Below are 27,236 nucleotides of genomic sequence, written 5' to 3' on the forward strand. Positions count from 1 at the left end.
GCGGGGCCTGGACTGGTGAATGACGTGGGTGCCTGGCAGTACGTTTTTATTTTTGGCTGGATGAATTGGCTAACCCATTAGCCAGTATTTATCCATCATTATACTAGCAGTGTTTGGATTTAATTTTCCGTATTCTTTGACAACTGAAACACGCATTTCCTCCAGGTTGTCCGTCTTCCACCCACAGTCACATATATCATCGGAACGAGCACAAACCAGTACAGTATCAAAACATTAACTAGTGACCGTAACATTTCACAGCCCGACTCTAATCTATATCATTGAAGTCACACAGCCTCCTCCCGACCCCGCAGGAGCCTCGTGTTCAGAGTTTAATTTCATTTTTACTGCGTGGCTCGCCACAGACCGGGGTCCCACAGTATTAATGAACTTAGCCAATATAAACGCAATCATGCCTGAGGAGTGATTACAAATCTAATTGAGCATCTAAACAGAATATTAAATTCCCGTTAAGCCGTGTCTCTAATTTGGAAGACCCTAAAAAAGTCCAATCTTTGCCTGTAAAAGAGAAACGCTAGATCACCAGGCGGGCGCTTTGAAAGAGCTTGAGGATGAGCAGGGGATTTTCTTCTTTCATCCCAGAACTTGCACGACTACACAGCTTCAGTGAGCTCAAACGGAGAGACAGACAAGCCGAGTGTAGTAGCCAAATATGCAGAAGTTGCACACAAAAAAAAACACGAACATATAAAATGTATGTTTAAAGTAATGTAAACACTGCGGTGCTACAGCGATGCCCTAACCAATAAATCATATCCTCCAGACACAAGGGAATATATGTCTGTCTGCTACTGAGATCCCAGAAATGTACGGGAAATGATTTGGCCCAGCCTCATTTTTTTTGTGTTACTATAAAGAAACCATTCTACAAGTGTCTCCAAGATGGGGGGGAAGGAAAAAAATAATAATGTTGCACATACTGTGGGGCTTGAGAAAAATGATAAATTTGAAACTATTCTAAACCAGCAATGCGGATCCAATGAGTTTATGTAGATTGACATAGAGTAACTAAAGATCATAAAAGGTAGTGATGAAGCTTGATTAGTTAATAGTTGAAGGCACCAAACTCGGAATGCTCAGAGGTAGAGGTTCAACAACTAAAAAGTAATGCAAGTTGAGTCCAGAGACTCTTTTAGACTCTTGTCTAAAACTGTCATATAATTCAAAATTAGCTCTTTTAAACTCTCAGCGGTTATCAGGCCTCTCTCAAAACATGAAGTCTTCCCTTGCTTGCCAGCAGACCAAAGTCATCATTTCAACAAACCACAAGAGCCAGCTTTGTCATTTGAAATTTCAAAAGAAAAAAAAAAAAGCACGTTGTTTTAGGGTGGTGCCTTAGGTGACTAGCTGCTGATGCTGCTTTCTTCTTTTGATTTGATGTTGGGGCCAATGGTGGCGATGGTTTAAAGGCTCGGTCGTAAAAATATTGTGGAAAGGATTACCGCTTTAAAAGGGAGAGTGATGTGTTTTAAATCATAAGTCCGCGCCAAGAACAGGTCAGGTTTGTTGATGCTTAGCTATGTCACACTGGCCACGACCGATGTGGAGGTAACTCGCTGGAGGCTTCAAGTTCGCGCCAAATGGCACCGTGGCCAAAAACAATCAGCTTGCCTGGCTGCCGCTTTGCCAGCTTGTGTTATTAAAAGCGAAAAGAAAAAAAAAATACTTTGTCCTGAATCAATTTCTTTGAACAGAATCCACTGTAGAATGAACAAAGAGGAAAATCTTCATTAAAAGTTTCCAAAAAGTCGCATTTTGAAAGGCAGCGGCGGGCTAAACAAATTCGTTTGTCCTCGAAGGCGCAGAGGTCAGAAGTGCGATGAAAGAGATTTCAAAGAGGTTTTAGTGCCGCAGTGCCTTCTGTCTCAACCGAGGCAGTTGCGACTTGGAGAGGAAAAGCTTGGCTCCATGTCTCAGGGCAAAAGAGAGAAAAGAAGGGTAACGGAGAGCAAAGTGGCGCTGAGGCGCTGAGGAGCGCGACACACAGCGTCAGGCCTTGGGAGAGGCCTGGGGCAAGGTTAGCCTGCCACTTGGTCCCCCACCAGAACTTACCAAGGATATGTTTAGATGTGAACAATGCTTCTTAGGGTTTTGAAAAGTTTCACTTATGAACCACAATATTAAAAGATCAGCGGTCAGATATAATATGTTTCTGTGTTACCGCATGGCTATTAGCTGAAAGAAGCAAGACCCAACAGTCATCTGGGAGTTGTAGTCCTTTTACGGCATGTCGCCTCATCATGACATCAATAAAAATGACACCTCTCCTCTGCGACTTGCGTATTGGCTATGGCTTGGCTGGCTCTTCCATTTCTTTCCCAAAATAAAAGCATTGCTTGCATCCAACAAAGCATACCTTAATGCATCCCAGCGCCTCACAATACATCGTCTGGCCTTTAGCCATTGTCAGCAAAGGCAATGTGAAAACATAATGATGATAAATATTAAAGAAGGACCATAAAGAGCCGGTGCAGATGCCAGACCCTGCGGGGCTGCGGAGTGACACTAAGTAGGTTGCCTGTCTATGCAGAGCCTCACTGGCCTGAGGGGAAGTACTGATTTACCGCCTCTTGGTAAGAACAAATAAATCAACCATCACGCTGAGCCAGACACAGACCTCAAGAGATGCCTCAATACCACTGTTTATCGATTCTTGCCTGTTTGTTTGCGCGTGTGTGTACGGGCATATATACGTGTGAGGAAATGAACCCGAATGGCGCGTTATTTATTTTGCTGTTTATTCATCTGTTGGCAAGAGGTGCTTTATCTACCCTAGTGTTGGAGAAAGTTAATGTGCTTACTTTTAAATTAAAGAGCCACTTAGGTAAGGTTGGAGGGCACATGAGTGAGGTAGAAAGAGGAAAAGAGGAGGAGGACTACTTGGCTGACGAGAAGGGTATTGAATTTCAATTAGTGCACACCTACATTTACATACGGCCTACACGGCGATGTTTGGCTAAGCTATTTAGCGCTCTAGTTCAAACAACGGCTCTGAACCATGCATGCTATGTTAAAAGGGTTATTTGGTGTCTGTGCATTATTCCGGCCGCTCTCTTTTTAAAAGAGGAAACACATATACACACAGTACAAGACACTGAGTTAGGCCAACTGATTTGCAAATGAGGGTGTAAATGGCGCACACAAGTCACTGATGGCCTTTTAATCTGCTGACCTCCCGGGTCACTCTCTGTACAATCCAAAAAAAGCCGAAAGTACATACGCACGTACAAAATATCAATCTTGGGATATTAAATTGTGTCCATAATGTACAACGCAAGTATCACCTTCATGGTAGAACAGAAAAGGGCCTTCCCAGAATGCATACAATAATTTTTGGTAGCATACAGGATCAACATTCAGTTGCATCTAACTGATTTATTAAGTCACAGCAAAAGCCCAAAGTTGAATTAATATCAGGAGAGCAAAAAATGCCATAATTGTATCAAGGTGCAGGCAGTACATCCACGGTTCAAATATAAGGGTTACATTTTCCTTGAACCTGAAACAAGCTTTGCAAAAAGAGCAACGCAGCTGTTGGAAATCTTAATGAAAACATTCAGAACAGTCTGAGAGTAACACGGGCCAGACTGCATGGAAAATCCAGATGAAGAGAAGACGGAAGAACAACAGGGAGAGCGCAGGCATGTGCGGCTCAACCAAAGAATGGTGGATCCCTGGAGGTATTGCCCCCTGGTGGTTCTTGACGCAACTGATGGTCCTGTCCTATCTTCTACATCCACCGTGTCCTTCACTCTCAGACTCTTCAGAAGCATAACTGGACTGTGACCGAGTCATTTCAAAACCCCCCCGGGATGCACACGCACATGCATAGTTCTTAATTAGCTTGTTAAGAGAGAAGGGAAGCACAGAAATTCATTTCTCATTTTTCCTCACTTGGGAACCCCCCCCTGCAGTGTGACCAGGTGTAGGCTTGTAAAGAGTCACCTGGCGGTTCTCTCAAGAGGCAGCGAGGCCGGCGCCAGGGTGGATGCGCTCGCCGCGGGCATCTTCTTGTCATCATTTAGAACCCCGTTCCAAATTAACAAACACACCCGGGCCGGCGCAAATACACCGTACTCAATCACATAATGAGGCGGTCCAAATGGGACGGCTCCATCCTTCTGAGGCCAAGTGATCCGCCACCATTAGTCTTGCTTTGCCGCCTAATTGGTCTGACGCTGCACAGGGTTTGCTGTCCACTGGAATAGCGTAGCGGCAGGCAAGGCACCACACCACCGGCACATTAAGGAGTGATAGTAAACAAGCGAGTGTCCTTCACACAGCTTACTAACAAATTGGGGGGAAATTGTAACGCAGTCTGGTGTATTCTAAACCCACTCGGACCATCACATTCAGCAATTGCAATTTAGAGTGGAGACCAAGACAAACTGTCAAGGGATGCTGGTTCCATTCATGACGATAAAAAAAAATTCAGGATTTTTCAGGATTGTTAAAAAGAGCAAAGTAGTTTCAAGCTTCATTTGATCATAATAACAAGCACACATGAGGACTGAGCAAGAGCATTGATTTGTGGGAAAATACGGACTAGGATATCAGATATTATGTGATCAGTTTCACTTACGATAGCGTGAAACTTGATCCAACACATCTTGTAATAAGCATTTTTAACCTCAAAGTGCAACTGTAAGCCAAAACTTAAGAAGTTTCATCCTGGCCACGTACCTTTGGAAAAATATTCTAATTGATCTTGGACACTCAAAACCAAAGTAGTGACCCTGGCAAGATTTCCAAAAAATCTTAACGAAGGCCAAACACAAAAAGCAACTGAATGAACACAATGGAGTCATTATAAATAATTCCTTCACATCATTACGCTAAAACTCAGGCTTGGCTCAACCCACAGACAGACCTACTAACGAAAAAAAATGACAAGGTAAGCGGCATCCTATCCGTCGCGACACTGGAGTCTCTGACAATGTCAACTCATCTAGCATATGAGACAACACATTAGGAGGGAAAGTAAAGACCCTCGGAGACGGCGCTATCAGCTGTAAGTGGAGTCAAGTCTCAGTGCTAAAGCCCCGCATTGATATTGCGCCGGTAATTGGAGCCCTCCAACGTCGCCACTCCGTCTCCGGGAGTTACACAAACAAGTACGATGGGGATATCCCATTTGTCTTACCTTGAGCCTAAGCAGGACGCATCATTATACACACACACACATAGGAGCGTTAAGTGCCGTGGTTTAACAAGGCCTGTATATTCGTGAAATGGATGGAGCCGGAGCAGGGACGTGCTTTCTCCTCGGAAGATCTCAGTACTTTTGTACTTTTTTCCTGTATTCGACTTTAAAATGAGTCAACTAAAGACTGGCCCGCAGGACTTGTTACTTAGACATTTACATTTTCTCACATAAGTAAACCCCGATTTCGATTATATTCACTCATTTTTAATTCACCGAAGAAGGGGGGGGGCAGACGGCCACTTGAGGTTATTGAGGTCCTGAATAGAGAAAAGTGAGACTGTCGGTCCAGTTCGGCGTTCACAAAAAGGGCAAGTTGACAGCGAAATACAGACAAAGGTGAGAGGCCAACAATGGCGCCAGTATAAACGTACATGGCGCATGATAATCACATTGTTGGGCCCAGTCCACACTCAAATGGGAGAATTTTCTCTGGGTAACTGAAGGTTGTCACACTCCAGTAAATGTTCCCTTTAGTGTGACACAACAGGGGGGGCAAGTATATGGCTGCAAGCAATTGGGCCATGCAAGGGCCGAGATGCCATTGTACTGAAGGAGGTGGCTCCATATTCTGGAATCATTTTTACCTCCCCTGTGGGTTATTTTTTTATGGTTTTTTGATGGGAGGACAAAAAATACATTTTTAAATCCTAAAAATAAATATAATGGACATAATAAAATATACAATATAACAAATGTTTTCTAAAGTTTGAGGTTTTTTTTAAATCAAAAACAGACAAATTAAAAAAATGAACTCACAATTATAAAGACAAGCATTTTTTTGAATAGTGAAGCAAAGTCTCTGTCAAATGTCACAGGATCAGGCTCTAATTTATTTGTGCTTATGTGGGATCTTGATAGCTAAAGGGAAGTCAACTTTTAATCACAGCCACGATTCATTCCAGCGATCGAAATGTCAAGACAGTGGGGGCTGTTTGCTCATTAATTTCTTACATGAAAAAAGGTTTGAGCCTTTACAGAGGTCAGCAGAAAACACTTGTGCCAGGATTATTTCCGATGCTTTACATTATTCAAAGATAATTCAAACTGTATGAATTTGCAAATTCCGCATTTGTTGTCGGAGTGTTAAATATTGATCACGCCCCTTAACTTTATCTTAAATCATAACAGTGGAATCAATGTATAATTCACATTGGTTGTGCCACGACTCAAAAGTATAACTGAATGAATTTTTGTTTTACAAGAAGCGTCCAATTGTCAACACAGATTTGCCTCAAGAGTCTATTCATATCCAAAATCGACTTGGTTTAGTCTGAACACGTTCCCACAATAAAATTAAAAAAAGGGAATGACCATAAATTAGCTCTTAGAATGACATATTTTTTAATATTCTGTCTTTTTTTATTAACATTGTTTGCCATCAACCCTAGCAACAAAAGTGTCTGCTGAGCTGTTAGGTTTTTTCTTTTTACGATTTGCTGGTCTTTTCACTTAAACAACATAAACAAAAAGCCGCCTTCTGTCGATCCCAGCGGCCGGGGAGCTGGTCACACGGGTCACAGTTCCAGGGCCAGACTGGTCCCAGACAGTACGCTGGAGCTCAGTGTCACTCCGGCTTACACCGTGTCAGCGTGATGTGACAGCTCAGACAAGACGGCCCCCCTCCGTCTCCAACGACTCGCGTTGGTTCTTACAGTAATTCCCTATTGGTCCAGCATGCGTGGGATGCTGAGCATGAGTCGGGATGAAAAGGCGGGAGCAGGGGTCTCGCCAAATGACAATAGACAGGGCAGAAGGCCAAGGAAGCAAGGGAGGTGCACCCGCTGGCCTGAGTTCCTGTCTCCTCTGATCAGAGACATTTTAGATCTGTTTCCACTGCCCGTGACTGACCTAAAGTGACAAAGATCAGGGTTAAAGGTCGCTGACTCGAGCTGCCCTTATTGACCCAAATCCATATATGAATTTAAAAGTCACCCACATGCAGTCGGTTTAAACTTTACACGATCAGGAAGTGGAAAAGACAATTCAAGCGCCATTAATAGGAAATAAAAGCAGTTCTACGAGTACTATGAGATGTAATCTCTTCCTGGGTTCGACCAGGAGAGCTGTCAAAAGAGCAGAATGGGTATCAAGTGTGCCCCTTGAAATGGGTGACACCAACCAAAGACCATGACCCTGGCTTTAGGACAAAAAAAAAAAATGGGCAATGGGAAATGTGTCGTGGAAGTGGAGGTGACATGCAGAAAGGACCAACGAGTTGACAAGAAGGCCCAAAAGCTGGGGATGTGAAAGAAATACTACTTGGACTACCTGAAGTGAGTGAATGCACATTTTCGCACCAACTATTTGGGCTATTCATAAATTGGGCCCTTGGTGTAGTTTGTCATTTTATGCAGTGTTCACACTTGAACAGTTGTGAAGTGGACCACACCAGAGTTAACTGAAGAGGCCCAAAATCCATCACTTCAAGTGATTTGTTTGGTAAGCAGGAGAGTTCAGAGCAAACGAACGATGAATCACATTCACAGAGTAATTGCACCAGAGTTCCTTCAGACTGTCTCGGAGTCAAAGCTATGAACATAACTGCAGCCATTTCTAATTTCTGCTTCCTTAGGTCATCCATGAGGATAAAATGGAGGAGAAGTGAGGCCAAGTTGAATGGCGACAGTGGTAAGACAAAACAAAGGAGAGCAAAAAAAAAAAGACAGCGGATTAGAGGAGTGTCTCATCTTTGAGAGTTCTCCATGCATCTCAGTCCAATATCCTCGGCTCTCACCCAAGATAATAGAGCGACTGCAAGGGGAGCCACAGGAGGCAAGAGAGAGACGGCAACACGACAAGCAGATGTGTCATCTGGTCGGTGCTCAAATTAATCCTCCACCGTCGTCCCGCTTTCCTCCTTTTATCAGTCCAAACAAAAGGGACCTGCTTGCGCTTCAGGTCCAGACAAGAGAGGTGGCTGGATGGTAGATTTGAGTTTTTGTTGAGGAGGGAGAGTCAAGGGTGGTTGGTGTGGAGGTGGTGGGGGTCCATCAGGGAAATCGGGGAGAGGTGGGGGGAGATTCTGGTAAGTATGTCTACGTGCTAGGTTAGTTGGGGTCTTATGGCAGAGGGGCGCTGGGAGATGGGAAGGCTTAGGGAGGCTGTCTGGGCCACGAACAGAATCAAACATTTACAGGCTTAGTCAAGCATTTGAACTGAAATTTGTGTGAGCACCTTCACAGACAGCCATGGCCTGAGGTTTGTTAAGATTCATGCGTGACTCAGAGAAGACAAATGTTGAAGAATACACTCTGGCTATGTTATCAGAAGTGAAAAACTCTTCTTGCAAGGGACCTTAGCTTTAAATATATTTGCTTCTCACAATCAAACAATACCCTCCCGTGAGTACAACGTGGCCCCAAAAAAATAAATGACACCACTGCCTTGTTGACAGCAACCTAGTTTTGCCTGAATCAACAGTCCCAGCACTCCATTAGCCTCATTTGCTTCAAGATACCATTAATCAACGATCAATTAGACACCAAGACAGAATTCTTAACGATCCATTAAGCGATTATTATCCCTAGTTTATAAATATTTTAGGATCATTAAGCAAACATGATTTAGCAAAGAATAATGAAGAGTAACGAAAAAAAGGACAGCATTTATCTTAAAGACAATCACTAAAGTCTAATTGGAATACAAACACACACACGTGGTTTTTCATTCAGAGTAGAAATCAGCCCCCAATGAAAGTGCAAGCGTGTTCTGAAGCAGGTACAACAGCTAACCTGTTACCAACTCATGACAGAGGAACCCATGTACCAAAAGACAATCTTGATTGGTCCCTGAGAGACAAGGACTGCAAACCCTTCTTGGGGGCAAATTGGAACAAGCCCCTTCCCACGATTGAGGTGGGAACTGCCCAAAGCCAGACGGCGGGTAGGAATGGACACAAACTGAGCAGGGAAGTCACAGGAGTCTCGTCTCCACAGCTTCCAAACCTTGAGAAAGACCATGGCCCAAAGCAACACGAGACAAAAAGTGCTACCAGAGAAATTTTTGGCTCAATATCATTCACTATTACTCAGCTTACTTCTTTTTTATTATTACTTAAGGTTTTAAAAGAAGCTAACGACATGACGCTGTCTGCCATGCATTGGATCTCAGTTAAATTAGACCAAAAAAAAATCTATGCTTGTCCTTTAAATTGCAGCAATTGTCAGTGGGATCATGAGAATGATTTGAACATAGTTTGCCATTTAAAATCAGAAATATATATAATTATTAACTCAAAAGTCGAAATGTATCTTATTTTGACACTGAACAAAACCACCTAAAAAGATCAAGTTGATTTGTGCAGTACTGATATGGAGGAATAATTATAACTCCTAATCCTTTCAATCTTGTACAGCAGAGAAATTAATTAGGCAATACATTTAATTTGATGTAATTTTATTAACAAAAATGCAGGAATAAACCGCTAAAAAAATACTCAATTGAATTTAAGTACAGGGAATTCAGTGGACCTTATCAATCAACTTGCACAAGATGATCGAATAACTGGGCATACAATTAGAAGAAAAAAAGGAGGGAACGAGAAAACTGCTGCGTACTAAAAACAACAACACAGAGGATGAGCTTTCCTTTGTGGCTAGCGGAAAACTTTGATGAAACTTATTTGTCCTCATCCATCTCTGACTCTCCTGGCCACTCATAAATCATCCACTGTGCCAACTGTCAGCCACAATCCCATAAGTGCGAAGTGCTAACTCACCGGCAAAAAAAAAAAAAAAAGCTCGAAACGAATCTCTGTTCTGCTGGCTTTGGACAAAAAAAATAAATCATGGTGTCAACTCTAAATTGTCTCAATCAACATAATCAACCAGAAATCCCTTTTCCAGTGGAACATCTAAAGACAGAGACAATCAATTCCAAGACTCAAAACTGAGCCTCAAACTCTGCTCAAATCTATGTTCAAACCAGATTGTAACTTTGCAGATCCATTGTATTTTCTGTAAGTATCGGTAGCTGGTATCGGTACTCTCCTATCCCTAGCTGAAGGCTTTGACTTGAATTGGCCTAGAAATAAAACGCTTTAATAGCAGTTATATCTGAAAGTCAGAATAACTGACTCCAATGCAATCTAAAAGGTTGCTCATACACTTAAAAAATCTCCAACCCTGCATGTCTTGTTTACAGGAAACGGACAAACCTTTTTAGCCTGCAACTCCCTGGCGGACCGGTGTCATATAATTATTTGCTTGGCTGCACCGAGGCGCTGCGACGGTGCATCTGCAAGGCTAATAAACCCTGTCGACGCTGGCAGGTAATAGCGGGCTACCGTAACTTTTTCTACCTCAGCTCAGCACAGCTCAATCAGCCCCCGCCAGAGGCCTCTCCTTCACGAGTCCCCGTGGCTCGGAATCAGCAACTTTCAATCTCTGTGTTAGCACGCGAGCAGACACAACTGTACGTCTGGGATGGGTGATGAGACAAGCAGACGTGCTCGAGCATGTGCGCGCGCTCACGCGGACACGCATACCGTCTAATATCACCGCGGTCTCCGACAGCCTTTAAGAGAGACCTGAGAGCCGGCCGGATAGGGTAAAATAAATACTCAACTTTATTACTGAGAAACAAAGAAAGGGGAGGGGCGCAGGAAGAACTCTAATAAAAGCTCAAACACACACTAGTGTGCGACGTGATCTTCTATCACGGGGAGGAGAACTCTTGATTCCCCCAGTCAGCAAAGCTTCCGCACCCCTCTCCTCACATAATACTGTCAGCTGACAAAGGAGAACCTCCACCCAGTGTGGGATAATATACTCACCATATACTGCACATATACTATGCCGCTGGCAGTCAGGAGTACATGCAAAGGCAGACAAAAGCATTGAAGGAGATCTCAGGTAACATTCAGTACACAGATGCGCATAGATTGATATTGTCCAGCTAGTACAACAAATGTCATTTCCGTGTAGAACGACAAGATATATTTCACAAGTGAATGGAATACAAAATATACAATAAGACTTCGAAGAGTGGATTCAATATAGATCTTTGTTTGGCCTTGGTGGAGATCCTGCAGTTACATTGCCATTCGAAAGGTTTTATTTCTGTCATCAGTGAACAATCACGGAATTTGCTCATGATGTTTTTCCTCGAATAGTGACCTCCCGTTTATTGCATTTTTTTTTTTTTACTGTCAAATCAGCCGTGAGATAGAATTTTATATATTTTATAACCATAGCGGGCCAGGCTGGCGTTTATTTCCATTACTCATGGAAGTAATGTCGAAGCGTTTTGGTCAGACGGGCCGGTTAGTCAATCAGCAGTAGAGTTTTCGTGATGTTAGTTACGAGGTCACTTGAATTACTGTATCGTGAATCCTGGCACTCGATCCAGTTCCTGATATGAATTAAAGTGTGGAGTCTAACCGCATTTGTTCATTAGTTCTCTGTGTGACTGGTCAGGGACATGGCGACTTGGTGTTTGGCCATTTTTATATTTCAGAATGTTGGCCAACTGGGTTCTTGGGTTAGGGTTAGGGTTTCTTTTTCCAAATTTCCTTCTAATAGTTACTCTGTTTTGTTTTAACCTCCACTTTCAGTTGGCATGAACTGTAATCCACCAGTAACATAGTTTAATATTATTCCATAAAATGTGTTTGTACAAATAATGGCTTGCTTCCTATTTGAAGTTGAGTAAATAAACTCCCCAGGCCACTATTTGCGGAAATACGGAATGTCCCACGCGAAGGCCCTGCGGTACAGCAGGAGCGTTCCCGCAAGTGTACACTGTATATTGGCTGTGTATTGCTGTGTTTGCACTGGGGATTCATCATGTTGCCAGGACATAAATCTGTTTGTCTCCCGCCATCCTAATCCCACGTTACGATGGCACGGTTCCAGCACGGGCGGGAAGGCCCGCACTCAGACACTCAGAGCTCATCAGTTTACGATTATCAATAAAGGTGATCGATAAAGAGAAATGGGGAGCTCCGTCGTACATCTGCTGGATTAAAAACTCTCTTCTCATGACTCAGCAGAGGTCTGCTTTCCACTAGAAGATCTCGTCCGATCTCATCACATTTAAGGCACTTACATGACTATAAATAATCAATTTATACAGGTTAAAAAAATTAAATTATCGGAAAGAGAATAAATACCCATTCATGAGCAGTCACTTTATCATAGTTTTTTGTGGTGGTTTTTATCGTGAAGATTGCATGTCCCAATGATGCTAGGAGCTAAGTTGTGTGGTGCCAAAAATGTTCTTTGTACTAATATGGGCAAAACTTTTCTTTGTTCTTAATGTTAATGTCTTAATGGTTCGTTTGTGGAATATGAATTAAACGGGCAAAATCCTGTTTTCATCCATCTTGCCCGACGGCCATTTTGCTGTCAACTGAAAAGGACATCACGATTGCCAGGTCTCAGGTCACAACCAATCACGGCTAACCAGTTTTCTGATTCTGAGTTGTGATTGGTATTAATCCGAATGTCGTGTTTAGACTCGTAGGAGCAATATTTTAGGGGTGTCTTCCTTTTAACATACAGGACCAAAATAAAAATGTAGTAGAGGAGGTGAGGCACAATAAAGACTCACCAGTACCATATACCCAAAAATACGCAGCTGTTAAAACCTTTTTTCTCCTTTTACACAAACGCTAACTGACCTTCACCTGTCACGCTGGCCTCATATTTACAGACACTGCAGCCTGACTGCCCACTGTCAGCAAACGCTGTCAATCACCAGTGGCCTCTCCGCACTTGCAGTCCATCTCCGAGCCCAAAGCACAAAAACCACAACGGATGCTACGCTAACCGGAACGTTAGCTTAATTTATGACTCAACGCCTCCACTGAGCGCAAAGCAATAGGAAGGAATTTAGGATGTTTTCTAACGTAAACTACAGAATGTGAAATAGACTCAGGAAAGATTGTGAAAAGCTGGCCTACAGAAGCGCAGTGGAACATTGCCCACCGCAACTTAAAACTGTTAAATTCTACAACCACTCTTGCTTGTTTCCTGCTCTGCTTTTTTCACATATAAATTATGACAGTAACCACTAAGCCAGAAAAGAGGAATTTTATCTGGCCTTATTTTTCGCGGCTTGGCAGATGCAAGCACCCTACTGAGTGCTAAAAAGATGTGAGAATTAAGATATTGTGCTTTGCCATATTTTGCAGGAAAAAGCAGTAAACTTAAGCACTCACTCGAGAAGAATCAAATTTGAGGAGGCTTGGGAAGGCCATAAAAATCAAACTAATGGAAGCTTTTTGGACACAATGTACTGGACAATATTTCTGTGTCATTATTCATAATGAGAGACGAAGGACAGACGTAAAAATTGAATAAACGGCATCCGGAGTGGTTCGGCAACGTCTAACAAAATCAACGACCGTACGTAGCCGACTGCAAGCGGCAGCCACCAGTCCCGTGCAGTCGCTTCATATTAGTCATTATTTGTGCCTGGTGTTTTGATATAAAGCTCTGTCACACACTTTATTTTCCGCGGACAAACACATTTACTTTCAGGGAATAGCTCATGTTTTCATCTCGGTGAGAACACACACATGCACATCCAGCCGTGCAGGAAGAAGGGTCCGAGTAGGGGGTCGCTATGTGCGTCTCTCACATCCCCGGCGATTTATCTAAATGCAAATCAACTGCTTTCACTCACACCTTCAGTTTACTTTCTAAAAAACATGTTGTAGCCGGGCAGCCTTTTTGAGTCCGCCTCGCCATTTTAAGAGAAGCATTTCTTTCTACCAAATTTGCTTTTAAGTGAGATCAAATTTACCCAAGCCAAATTCAGTGTGTGTGTACGGAGGGGGTAGTACAGTGTCTCCTCTCAGAGAAAGCAAGCAATTTGGAAGACAGGAAGAAAATGTGCAATTTTTAATTAGTTACAAAAACATAACACCAAGCTGAAAAGCCTTTGTTGTCCCCATCTAGACTTGCATTGTTTGTGGTTCGAAGTAATCACCAAGGCGCTTTGTTACAAACAATTTACGCAAGTCTAAAAAGAAGATATCTATGATAATTAAGCAATTTTCAAATGTCAAAATGTGAACGCTAATTCTAAGTTTAGCAACTTTCCAGGAAACGCTAATGAATAGACCTCTCATATACATAAATGGCGATTCATCCAACATCCTTTTGCGAGAAAGCCTCCGCAACGTCCGAAAACTCCGCCGTGTGGCCCAGTGACAGGAAGTGAGTTACGCATCAGAGGTTGGTCGAGGGTCACCTGACGCTTTCTGCACGTCTACATATTGTGCTAATTAGCGCAGGCTAAGTGCACCATTAATCGACCGGCTGTCTACAGGCTACATTTCATAACAGGCTAGCACTCCGGCGACGCCGGGCAAATATATAAGCTGCTGGAAGACACACAATTTTGGCGTTAACGCTAATGGGGAAGTGGTGTCTTTTTACAAAAATAAAATAAAAAGCAATTTCACTCTATTTATTAATTCTAGAATGCAACTCTATATTTCTTTAATTTGCTTTCTAATTTTGTCAACTTCTCTGAATGCTTTCAAATGTCATCACTTGATTGATTGTCTGGCCCCGTGGAAAAAAATTCAAAATAGACGATGTCGTCCACATCCATGAATGCGCTTAAACGTGACTTTGGATTTTCAACAGTCTTGCTTTCTTCGGCCTTGGCGCCGTCGGGACTTTTCAACTGGAGGTTCTGGCGGTTGGTCTCCAGGTTGTACTCAAAGATCCATGACTCATCTCGGGTAATGACTTTCCCTAGCTAGTCTTTTCTCATTGGTCTCATCATCACTCACTCCAGTCATTGCTTGACAACTTGACGCAGAATATGTATATAAAAGCATGTGGGAAAAAAAAAGTTCAATGGCAGCAGAGAGCTGAGGTCACACTCCAGGGTGATTACATTGAAGGGGGAAACTCGTAGTTTGCGGTTTGGATTTGAAATATAGCTTTTGTGACACCTATCCTGGAACTTTTCTGACGTTCTTCACATATAACAAAAAGGAAAACGTCAGGTAAAAAAAAAAAAATTGTCAACCGTGGACAAAAAAAATAAAAAATATGTTTAGAATTGATTTTGATATGAATATAATCAAGGATAGTAATTCATTGAGTGCAATCGTCAGTAAACCACAAAGACGGGGACGCACATTACACATTGTAAATATTATACTATACACCATAAAACACTAATTACAGCAGCAGCTAGAGAAAGTCAGTGTGACATAATCACTCTGCAAAAATCTTCCTCTTCCCTCTCCATTATTCATGTCTGTCAGGAGTCTTAAAAAAGTGAATAGCTTTACTTTATTTTAGTCATTTTATACAGTGCTAATCCTTTATGATAGTTAAGAGTGATAAAATATTAAGAAATTGCCTTTGCATTTAATAACGGTTTTATGCGAGCCATAGTTTAAGCGTGGAACAAATTAATTCTTTAATTTCCTCTACTTTCAGGATATGTCAGTGAAGTATCATAGACTGCATCAACATTGAGTATTTTGGTGCTTTTTTTTTTTTTTTTATGTGAAGCTAATGAAAGTGATACAGAAATACATCTTGAATAAGGGGACAATATCCAACTTTTATGCCTCTGTTTGAATTTGGAACTGAGCAGTGTGGATTCAGAGGGGCAGATTTCTTTCTTCACTCAGGGTAAGTCGAACTCGACAACAAAGTCCATCAGCTGAGCATGCAAAAAAGCCACATCACTAAAACTGTGAAACAACTCACCTTACCAAAGTTACACATTGAGTTAAAAAAATAAATAAAAAATAACATTCTACCCCAGAGCAAACCCAAACCAGACCAACTTGGAAATGTGCACATTCTTGTGCGTGTGTGCGAGTGTTGCAGGCGGACAAATGTGCAGAGAAGAAAAAAAAAAAAAAAAAAACACGAATAAATCACGAAGCTCTCCTGTGAGTTCTGTGAGAAACTCAGTTGGACCGGTTTCACTTTTATATTTTTTCTTTTGTTTGTTGCAACTTAATTTTAAAACCATCTGTCCAGTACTACCACATCAAGTGGAGATAAAAACAAAGTGGATTGTATTCAAATTCAAAATGTATTGTATTCAAATAAGCAGGCTGTAAACTACACACAGAAAATGAAAAAACAAATTCACTCTCACTTGTTACCAGATGTCATGCAAAATGAAAACGTTAACGTGACTATTCTCACGTCTTTATCATTACAATTATTTTTGATGCGGTTGCAAAAAATGCTTGCAGTATTTCAGCTTTTTGGCCTCACTCGGGAATAAACTACAAAACACTGTGGCAGGCTTGCACGGCCATAAATCCTCAAAGTTCTGCAGAAGCACACAAACACAACGTGATGCTGCACGCCAACGCAAACACGAGGAAATAAAACAAAGACGTTGTCACGGACCAAACGTTTTACGGTTTGAACCGCTTATTTTTTTGTTCTATTTTTTTATTTCTGCCCACCCGAATAAAGAACATAAAATGGAGACTATTCAGCCAAGCCCACCTACTGTCGCTAAAACATGTGGTAAACAATTCAGAAGTCTCCAGGTACCGAAATCGAGAGCTGCTATTTTCTTCTTTGTATTAAAACGACGGCAGACATCAACCAGGCTGAAAACAATATAATGAAGCAATTGAGCTAAATCTTAAATTCTTGCATTCCATGTTACGCGGAACACGATTAAGTTGCTAATTTGCTGAAGTTTGTTGAATTTGGATTTAATTAGAAAAATAAAAGCTGTGAATCGCGACAGCGATAGCATTTAGCATTAGCCAAGGGTTTGGCAAAACCACCAATGTTCGTACTTTTTTTTTTCCTGTCAGAAGAGAATCCCCTTTTTCTCGGTTATGACAAAGCACAAAAATCTATCTATTTTGTATGAACGACAAAGAAACAATACTCTCCAAAATCTAGATGGAATATGGCATCCCAGCCATGAGAGCCTGAACATGGATGGACAGACCATAATTAAAATCCCCTTCCCCAATCCGGTTTTTGAACGACAAAGAAACAATACTCTCCAAAATCTAGATGGAATATGGCATCCCAGCCATGAGAGCCTGAACATGGATGGACAGACCATAATTAGAATCCCCTTCCCCAATCCGGTTTTTGACCTTGTTAACCCCAGAGGCTCATTAAAGTCTCGTTACAGGAGCGCTCTGTGAGCCCCATCTTCTGTCACGCCTTCAATTAAGCCCATTGACCCACTGCGCTTATTAAACACATTCATTACCCCGAGTATTGAACCCCTGTTGCCGGCCAGCCCCTGAAAGCATCACGGCAGAGGGCGGCGGTAATACAGCGCAGCGTGGAAACCCAAATAAGACAATGGAGAGGTCAAAATAGTGTTCAACATATATAAATAAACGGGAATTAAACTAGGCTTGCCTTCTTGCAGCTTATCAATCATCACTAATGAAGTCAGCGATTAGAGCGGCTTTGGCCTCTCAATCACACAGACGGGGAGGTGACAGGTGGAAGACCTGGGAGTGATTGAACGAGGGGTGGCGGACGTGAGCGTGAAAAGAGCTGGAAACTATAAAAGTGGCGCTCAGACCTCTGACGAAGAAAAGGAAGGGGGGAAAAAATTGGCTAATGACAATTTCTGCAGAAATGGCCGCTCTGATAAGAAAGAGTGAATGAGATACACGACATAGCGTTTCCTATCCTGCTTATTCCTCATACAACAGGTTCAAAATTAAAACATTAACTAAGACAAGCAATAATAAACTCAAAACAAAATATGAAATGAATATAAAAATATCAATAGATACCAAAGTAAAAGATGAACAGGCACTTTCCAGTTTTTCTTTTCTCTCTTTTACTTTTCCTGTCCTGCTTATTCCCCATACAACAGGTTCAAAATTAAAACATTAATTAAGACAAACAATAATAAACTCCAAAATAAATATGAAATTAAATATCAATAAATATCAAAGTAAAAGATGAACAGGCACTCTCCAGTTTTTCTTTTTACTTTTCCCTCCTCTGTCGTGTTTTTTGTTGTGGATGGTTTTTTCCTCCCAAACTCATACACGACACAAGCGGATAATCAAGGACAACTATTCATCACAGTACATTTTGTACTTTGTCCACTGAACTCAATTCAGTTTGAAACCGTGACATCATCACTGCCCTTCTCAAAACAAAAGAGCGGCTCATCATCCGGCAGGGAAGTGAAGAGGGGGCAGTGAGTAGACAAAAGAAGAGATCGACGCAATGGGATTAAGAGGAGTCACATGGCAAGGTGTCACACGGAGCCATGAATCAGGGTGACAGCCCCTGGCCAGGTGTCAGGAGCTGCCTCCACAGAGCGGGATACGCAATGCTCTTTAAACACTCGGGGTCCCGCAGGTTGTTTGGTCAGAAATGGAAAAATTATTAGATGTGTGCCAACAAATCAGTTGAAGGCGGCAGAGCACCAAGTTCCTGGGGGGGATATAATATAGTAATGGTGGCGCGACATGTGAAAGAAAGCTAACAAGTCAAAGATCGGATTTGCAAGCTTGGACCTTCATGGCCTTCAGTACACTCAGCAACCACAAAATTAGGTACATCTGTCACAAGAATTAGCCAGCTGAAATTAGGCGAGAGGTGGAAAAGAGTTCTGAAATTAGGCGAGATGTGGAAAAGAGTTAACAGTTGCAGGGCATGCGTTGGACAGACAACAGACTAGTTTATAAATTTAGTGGTAGGCACAAAATAAATCCACCATAAAAGGACAAATAATTCACAGGTTGTATTTTTTTTAGTATTTAAAGTGAAGTATTTTTTATATTTTTTTTTATTTATTTTAAGTATTTAAAATAACACCTATACGAAATTATAATGCTCAGTAGTGCATCATTTTTGGTTGTTTGCTGTAACAGACAACGGCACTCATAAAATTATACTGAGCAATGTAATTTTGTGTTGCTTGCGTCATTTATCACGTAAAAATAATACAAAATTCGCAAGTGTGATTCTGTACACTTTTACTTCACTACAAACACAGCATTAGTAAAAACTGTGGAGTATTATATTTATGAATGCATATTAATTAGCTCTTCCCATGACTTGTGCAAATGTCTACATTCAAATGTATGCAACAGGACAGGATTTTCTTTGGTGTATCTTAAAATCAACAGACTGCGTTGCCTTCTTTTCCCTAGAGTAGTTTGAGAATGATTTTATCCAAACATATATGTATAAAGCTCCTGTTACTATGTGGTCTTAACACGCCCTCTGCAGGGCACAGTCAAAAACTGCACACACAACGACCTTGACTGGTTCTGGTGTCATAAGAAAAGACAACTTTCCAAAAAACTAAATTTATTTATTATTTTTTTTTTTTTTTTTTTTATTGGACAGTATCAAATAAAGCTATTTTCAGTTACGCGTGAACGACTTTGAATGAATAAACCATCACAATTCACACTCCAAATGTGGGAACAATTAAGAGTGTGAGGACCATTTTTGGTGTTGCACCAAATGCAATTTAGATTTGCACAACTGAGATACTGTTGGTATTTTTCTCCACAATTGCCAAATTTAAAGTTGACAGTCATTAGACAGTGATAGTTAATAAAAACTTTTCAGATTCCAAAAGATTATTCACGTCAATACTGAGCCTTTATTTTTTTAACTGCGTGATTGAGCACATATTGACCATTAATCTTTTCCCGGTAGAGAGAACGCCGAAACAAAAACATCAAGGAAAAATATCCCTTTTGTGGCAAAGGTCAAAAAAAGGTTTTCCAATTCTCCTCTTTGTTTCTCTCTCCCTCCCTCTACTTATAAGCGCGTATTGTACGCGAGCGGACTGGCGGAGGGAATTTATCGACGGTGTCCTTGTCTGAGTGCAGCCGGGTGTCCAAGTTGAAGTCAGAGCTCATTAATGTTTCTTATTACTCTTTGGGCAAAAAAAAAAGCGGCAACAGCTACAAACACACAAGCATGCACACACTGGCGTTTTGGAAGGAACGGATCGATCCAGAAGTACTTGAAGGAGGAAAGCGCTGTTGCCTCCAAATAGACGGTCGGAATTTTAAGCGTGGCGTCGGTCGGCTCAAGTAAAAACTCAAGTGTGATAAAGTTTAAGGGCTTGGTGGAAGGTCCAGAACAATGATGGTACCGGTACCTCAAAATGCAAATAGACTGAAGTTGCACATTTCCGAATTGCATCAAAAGTTTCTGGGGAAAAGTTGGCTACTAAAGTTGCTCAAAACTTGAAAGGTCAAACTGATGAGAGTTGATAATGTTGAAAAGCAATGACGCGTAACGTCGACCGCCTTTAGCAGTTCTCTCTCTCTGCCCTTCCACTGTACACCCGTCATCATGTTTTCGTTTTAATTAACTTGAACAAATGCTTTTTGTACAAGTCAATCTTAACGTGTGTGTAAAATGAAAGCTTTTAAAAACTATGCATCATAATTTTTTAGAATGGGAACAAAGGTTGAATGGATGAAGTCACAATTCAATTTATGTACAGTTTTTTGTGTTAATTTGATCATCTCAGGCCAGATATGGTCACTTTGATATTTTAGTTCAAAAATGTGACGGTGATTGAAATGTGTGCAATCTGTGAAAATACAAAAGAGGCCTACATGGGGGCTTGTGGCCTCAATTCACATGCACACTTTTAAATTTGGGGCTTCACACGTAGCGCCGCCGCTAACCGTCATAAGGAACAAAGAATTTACTTTGTGTGGGTGCGCATTGGCTCATTTGCAACAGACAGGACCGCCCCCTTAAAATGGGCATTTTTTTTTTTTTAGGAGGATGAAAAGTGTGCTATAATTCTTGATCATTGGGGAATTCTGACATATGCAGGGAGACGTTGTTAGAACACCTGGGAACTGGGGCGAAAAAAAGCATGACCTTTCATTTAAGTGAATGGGCCTGACTTTCTTGGGCTGGTTTTAAATTTGAAGCAGTTAGCCGACACTGTGTCACGTCTTTGAAGACTGTATGGGTGGAGAGTTGCGGCGCGACACAATGCACTGTTTGTGCGGACAAGTGTGTGAGCTCAGAGTGGCTCTATTTATGTGTAATTACAGTGAAATATGTGAATAAAGTTTCCACGGGACATTCCAGTGCAGCTGGCAGCTGTTCACTTCATCAGCTCCTGAAAGTGTGTGTTAGTCTGACTTTTTTTTTGTTTTAAACAAGGCCCTTCTCTGTGTTGGTGTATGTCAAAAGGGCGATCCCATAACAAGCGACAGCTATCATTAGCACTTTTTTGTCTCTGCTGGCCCTATAATCTTCTTAATTAAATCTGAAAGTGTCAATATACAATTTAATCGGCCTGATTGGATCGTCAGGGGGTTGGCTGTCATTCCGACGCCCACGGAAAACAGATCGCTGACAGGCCGTCGGACCCGAGGTGGCCAAGAAACACGCTTGCCACTCGCGCACCGTTTGTGCTGAGAGAAATAAATTCCATTCGTCTTGGTCTGTTGGAAAATGATGGAGAAATGTGGCAAGAGCAGCACAGGGGCTCTGATTGAAAATGCAAAGTAGTAATTAGCCCCAAATTGAGGGCACGTGCTAATCTAGGTTAGGGGGCTTCTGCAATTCCACTCACATTCCCACATTCGAGACTGATTGAAATTGTAAATAATCAGTGTGGGTGCAAAAAAAAAAAAAAAAAAAATCTTTCAATGCAAGAAAATGAGGCACACGCTCTGTGATTTTAACAAGACAGGAAGGCAGATAAAGCACATTTAAGAGTGTTACAAAAGCTAAAGTGCTTTCCGGGCAAAAACGTCCACCAATTTCAAAAGACGCTTAATTGAAAAAGAACAATCAAGCAAAGCTGCCAACACGGCAAGAGGGTTAAATTACGCAATTTTTAATTCATCCGCCAAAAGTTTCATTTTTGTCTGCCCTCTGTCGTCTAAGTATACTGAAGAAACGAGAGATTTATTATTCTCTCAGCCTTTTGCCCTTCCAGGTGATGCGAGACAACAGAATAAAAATGGGCGAGAGAGAGAGAGCGAGAAACTCTCACTTCAGAGGACGAAAACAAGACTTGAAAGGCAAGCAATGGCATAAAAAGCAAGTGTGACATAAATAGTGGATGAGCTGCAGCAATCAGGAATGCAGGGACACTGCCAAAAAAAGCATCCGAGACGTCGTACAGCCACCAGCTGTAGCGTCAAATAAACTTGGAGACATCAACGTTGCAATACAACGAGAAAGCTGAAATTAAGTTTCAAAAATCAACACGCAACATCAAGTTCTAGTCGTTCATTTACCGTATTTTCCGCACTATAAGGCGCACCTAAAAACCTCCAATTTTCTCAAAAGCCGACAGTGCGCCTTATAATCAGGTGCGCCAATATTGATCCACAACAGCAGGCGTGTCCAAAGTCCCGCCCGCGGGCCAAATGTATATATCTTATATACGGACAAAGTTTTAAAATGGGCCATTGATTGAAGGTGCGCCTTATAATCCGGTGCGCCTTATATGTGGACAAAGTTTTAAAATGAGCCATTCTTATAGTGCGGAAAATACGCTACTTGTCTGCATTATGGTCCGACGCCAGCAATATGGATATTTTAAAAAAAAAAAAGCCTTATATTAAAAGAATTTACAAATAAATACAAAAAGTAAATTACATATGAAAATAAATAAATAAGAAATGAAATATATTTTAAAAATACATTTTTTAAAAATATTCCACTGTTCCTATCCTCACTTATGCTTTTACTGTACTTCTTTTACAAGTGACCACACAACCAGCACTTCAATAAGTGTTACACGTGAAGCAGCAAGTACTTTCAAGACTAGCAGCCATTGGACTAGCCGAAGTTCGAGAGGCTAACCTAACCACTACTCATGTTCACAGCGCTAGACAACAACACAGACTTCAATTAACTTCCCATGCGTGTGTTTGGGGAAATGGGAGGCAAACAAATCGCCTCATCAAATTACACACATTCAATCCAGTACAGGTGTACCTAATAATGTGACCAGTGATTAGAGGTAGCGCGGTTATTAGTGGTTTGGCGTATTTCTTTTAAGGATACGTGAGCAAACAGAACTGGACACGCTTGCTAAACACAAAAAGAAGACCCTCCAGCGTGGAAAAGAAAACGCACAAACGACAACGACAGGAAAGAGAAGAACGGCAAGGATGAAGGGGGGGGATGATGGAAAGACCTCACGAAAAACATCCTCTGGCGCTTTGCTTAATCAAGTTTAGAGGAAGCAAAAGAAAATATTGTAAAGGCGCACCATCCATATTAAAAGCAGATCACCGGAAGAAGATGATCTCATATAAGGTTCCGTTACTACTTTGAATTTGTTTAATTGTCCGGGACCGAAGTAGAAACTGAGTAACCAGAGAGCCTAGACATAATAATCCTCACTTGGACTTCTTATCTTCAACACCAAATGAATGTGACAATCTCACATCTGAAAAACGACTGTGACGCAAGCGGCTTTGCTGAGATGTTAACAGAAGCAATATTCATCTCTCGGCTAATATGTTGTACAATGAACTTGATGAATGGGCTTTTAACAAACTGAGCTATTGTTAACAATTGTGAGTGGGCTAATTCATCAAGATCTTTATGGTTCTACTTTGGAAAGACGAGACGAATGAAAGGGATTCGGGAGCCGACATGACAAATGAGCGGTTCTATTCGATTTCAATGCGAGGGTCCGGAGACAAGAAGCCAAATGACCAATAAAAGAGGGTTCGTGATAGCCGGTTGGCAAAGAAACACTCAAATCTGCGGCGTTCTGCTATGAATACAATCTGTGATGTGGGGAAGAAAGCAACTGGCTGCGTTTTGCGCCCCCCAAAAAATAAATATTTTTTTCCCAGTCAAATAGCGTCACCTAGTGGTAAATTGCAGAATAGCACACACATATTGGTATGAAATGTACTGCCAAATTTGCCATTAAAGAACTTAAATGTATTTTCCCCTGAAATATTTTAGCTGGGATACATCCCCAAAAGACAGTAATAAAGAAAACTTTTACATGAATATTTATTTACATTGATAGAAAACATTTTCTTCAACTATGGAATGTGTCATATTACCATAGAATGGTCAAATCACTATATTGAGTCACAGGGTAAACATTTTTTAAAATCTGCAAATAAAATCAATAATTCCAAGCTCTGGTAGCCGCCCAGCAAGGGAGTGAAAAATTGCCTTTCAAAAAAAAATTCCCTGCTGCTCGATAGCATGAACGTGTTGTCTAATGACCTCAAAGATGAAAGTAGTGTTGTGACCAAAAAAAAAAAAAGAAAAAAAAAAAGATTCAAAAGTCCAGCAGAAACAAATCAGGCAACATTTAAAAGGCGTTCAGTGCAACAGAGGACATCAATGATGGCAGAAAACTAACACACACGCACACACACACTGTGGGCTCTTTTCTCTATGCACGACAACAAATGCAAACAGCATCGAGACAAACAATAGGACTGACCAGTTTGTTCTCCTGCAAGTAGAGTTTCTCCAATTTGGGGCATCCTTTGGCCAAGGCCACCATGCCTTCATCGCTGATCCCGTAACACTGACCCAAGTGAATGTCCTTCAGTTCGCTGCAGCACTCTCCAAGCTGACGGAAACAGACGAAACAAATAATCAGGCGCTTATGCACTTCGACAAAATGGGCTCCAGATGAGTGATACCTTTTTAAGCGCTCTGTCCGTCAGTCTGTCCTGGTTTCCCACGTGCACTTTGATCAGCTGAGGACAGTGTGCGGCCAAGGAGGTCAGCGATATGTCCCCCAGCTGCTTGCACCTATAAGCCGTGTACTTCTGCAAGCCGGGACACTGCGAGGCCAAGGAGAACACGCCGTGGTCGTGGACGCCCCTGCAGTCCGAGATGTTGATCTCGGTCACATTCTGCCTTCGAGAGGCTATTTCTGCCAGGAGATCATCGTTAACCTGAAAAGGGAAGGCAGCAATACAGTTTGGTAACCTAGCTTCTGTTATTGGATGAAAAATCGACCGATTCTGTGTTTTTGTGCTGAAGCAATGAAAAAGATGACTTTTCGTGACTTACTTGTTGTAGGCCACTGAGGTCGATTTGCTTCCAGAATTGGAAGTCCAAGCAGAGGTCCCTCCAGTACTTGCAGACTAAAGAGGCACACAAGCAACGCTCCTTCACCGTCAAATGTGAGAGAATCTGTGATGAGACAGAAGGTATTTAATCACAAAGATGCATCTAAAAATAGAATTTCGCCACATGATGGCTGACCTTAAGAAGAATGGAAGAAGGCAGGTGGTTGATGTTTAAATGATCCGCAACGTCAGCGCCTCTGGCCTGGCAGTCATCAAGGTACTGCAGACCGGCGGGGGACGAGTCGGAGCTTTGGGGCAGATCGGCCTGAGGAGCCGACCCGAGGCAGCCGTCGGCCACTGTTGAGGAGGACGAGGAGGAAGAGGAAGAGGCCAATGGGCAGATGGGAAGATGACAGTGGCCAGTTTGGGAGTTTGAGGACGCCTCCCCCACGCTTCCGCCCACCCCTCCGTTTTCGATGCTACCATCAGGGGCAGAAAAGGCACAGCGTGGCTGCTTGTTGCAAGGTGTGCACCCCTGCACCTCGGAACACTTTCTCTTACACACCTGCATGGAGGGAGACACACACCTATTACATGAGGAAAACCGAATTGGGAGACTTGAGGAGTGCAGCTGGTCGTATTCCTGACAAGCAATGACAAGTATTTCATCAGGTCAAAAAATGTGACCATTTTTAGGCCATATTGCTCTAGGTGAATGTTTCACCGCCATCTCACCATCTCGGCGTAGTCGCTGGTGCAGCCGGGTACAGGCACAGGAATGGCGGTCCGAAAAAGAGCCGGCGGTGGAATGAGTTTGGCCGGGACAGCTGACAACAGGCTCCTCCCCTGGCCTTCCCAAATAGCTAACTCTGGTGGCGAAAGCAAGAACTTGGAGCAGTCCTCAGGAGAGGCGAGTAATGCGTAGCGCTCGGCGAGTTTGGAAGCAGCCGCCGCGCTGACTCCGACCGCGCCGACGCCCGGGACGGTAATGCTGCTGACGCTGCTGTGACGGCACCCACTACCGTTGATGCCGGCCTCCGGAGGGTCGCTGTCCTCGCTCAAAGTGCCGCTGCCGCCGCTGCTGCTGTGGATGATGAAACACAGCATGCAAGGCCCCTGCAGGAAGCAGTTCCTCTTCTTCTTTGTCCTGTGATGCTGCTTGCGTGTCTTCTTCTTCAAACCGTAACCATTTTTCGAGAGAAGATGGCCCATATAGAAGACTCAAAAAAAACTCTGGAAGGGAATCAGATACCAGATGTTTAGTTTCAAATAATGATGACCACATCTGTGGTCAGTGTTGAAACACAGTGGAGCCGTTTTCCATACTGTCGGTGTTCATTAGGGTCAGAGGTGAGCTGGAGGCCGGGTCTGCTCACCAGCCAATCACAGGGCACTTGGAAAATATAAAGACTGTGCTTATTTTATTGGTTTCAATGTATAATATGGCTTTCAATTACGTCATTTTAATTGAACATTTTTACATGATACCTTTAGTATTCATTTGAATTTGAGTTGACCACAGTGCATTTGAGGAAAAGCACTCAGCCTCACTTCAATAACATTCAATGATGCAAATATGCGCGATTCAAACCCTGAACCTCAGAATGGAGAAGCTGACGTGTCTAACCACTATTCCACTGTGCTGCCTTATGCTGCGCATCTCTGCAAACCATGATAAAGAACACAGTTAACGCCTCTGTCAGTAAACTTCAACGTGAGCTTTATTGACTTTGAAAAGACAGATTGTTTATTCATGTATTTCGCTGCACTATGCAAACTGTATTAATGTTTAAGCAGACGAATCCACCTCCCGACCTTATGTAGTAGATGTTTGACTCGATTCACGAGCACATTGCGAGACTACAGTTTGGTAAAGAAATGGTCGCATGGTGGCTATCGAACAAAAACAAAAGATGTAAACAAGAGAAAAGGTTGTCAAATGAGGCGTCTACGAACAAAGCAACACTGCAGCGGTGTGCAATTATTTGCAACCTGAACGAAGCGTCATCCATTGACATTGTCTGTATCTTTGCAAGCTTTAATGAGTGATAAAAA

General features: G+C 42.2%; 1 protein-coding gene across 3 annotated transcripts in view; it reads right to left on the reverse strand.

Annotated features, from left to right (window-relative positions):
* Positions 1-27,236, reverse strand: part of fbxl17 (F-box and leucine-rich repeat protein 17) — a 144,114-nt gene that overhangs the window by 116,576 nt on the left and 302 nt on the right. For 2 of the 3 annotated variants that reach the window (XR_009714534.1, XM_061279788.1), the window contains exons 2-6: positions 25,917-26,414; positions 25,378-25,746; positions 25,183-25,305; positions 24,807-25,064; positions 24,602-24,733 (exon numbers count right to left, since the gene is read on the reverse strand). Coding sequence is in view for 2 of the 3 variants with exons in the window: in XM_061279788.1 (XP_061135772.1) it covers positions 24,602-24,733; positions 24,807-25,064; positions 25,183-25,305; positions 25,378-25,746; positions 25,917-26,393 (1,359 nt within the window). In the remaining variant the exon portion in view is untranslated. The remainder of the gene's footprint in view (positions 1-24,601; positions 24,734-24,806; positions 25,065-25,182; positions 25,306-25,377; positions 25,747-25,916; positions 26,415-27,236) is intronic. The other variant, XM_061279789.1, reaches the window with a different exon arrangement.

The sequence above is a fragment of the Syngnathus typhle genome, linkage group LG5 (assembly GCF_033458585.1).
Source record: "Syngnathus typhle isolate RoL2023-S1 ecotype Sweden linkage group LG5, RoL_Styp_1.0, whole genome shotgun sequence".
Taxonomy (NCBI): domain Eukaryota; kingdom Metazoa; phylum Chordata; class Actinopteri; order Syngnathiformes; family Syngnathidae; genus Syngnathus; species Syngnathus typhle.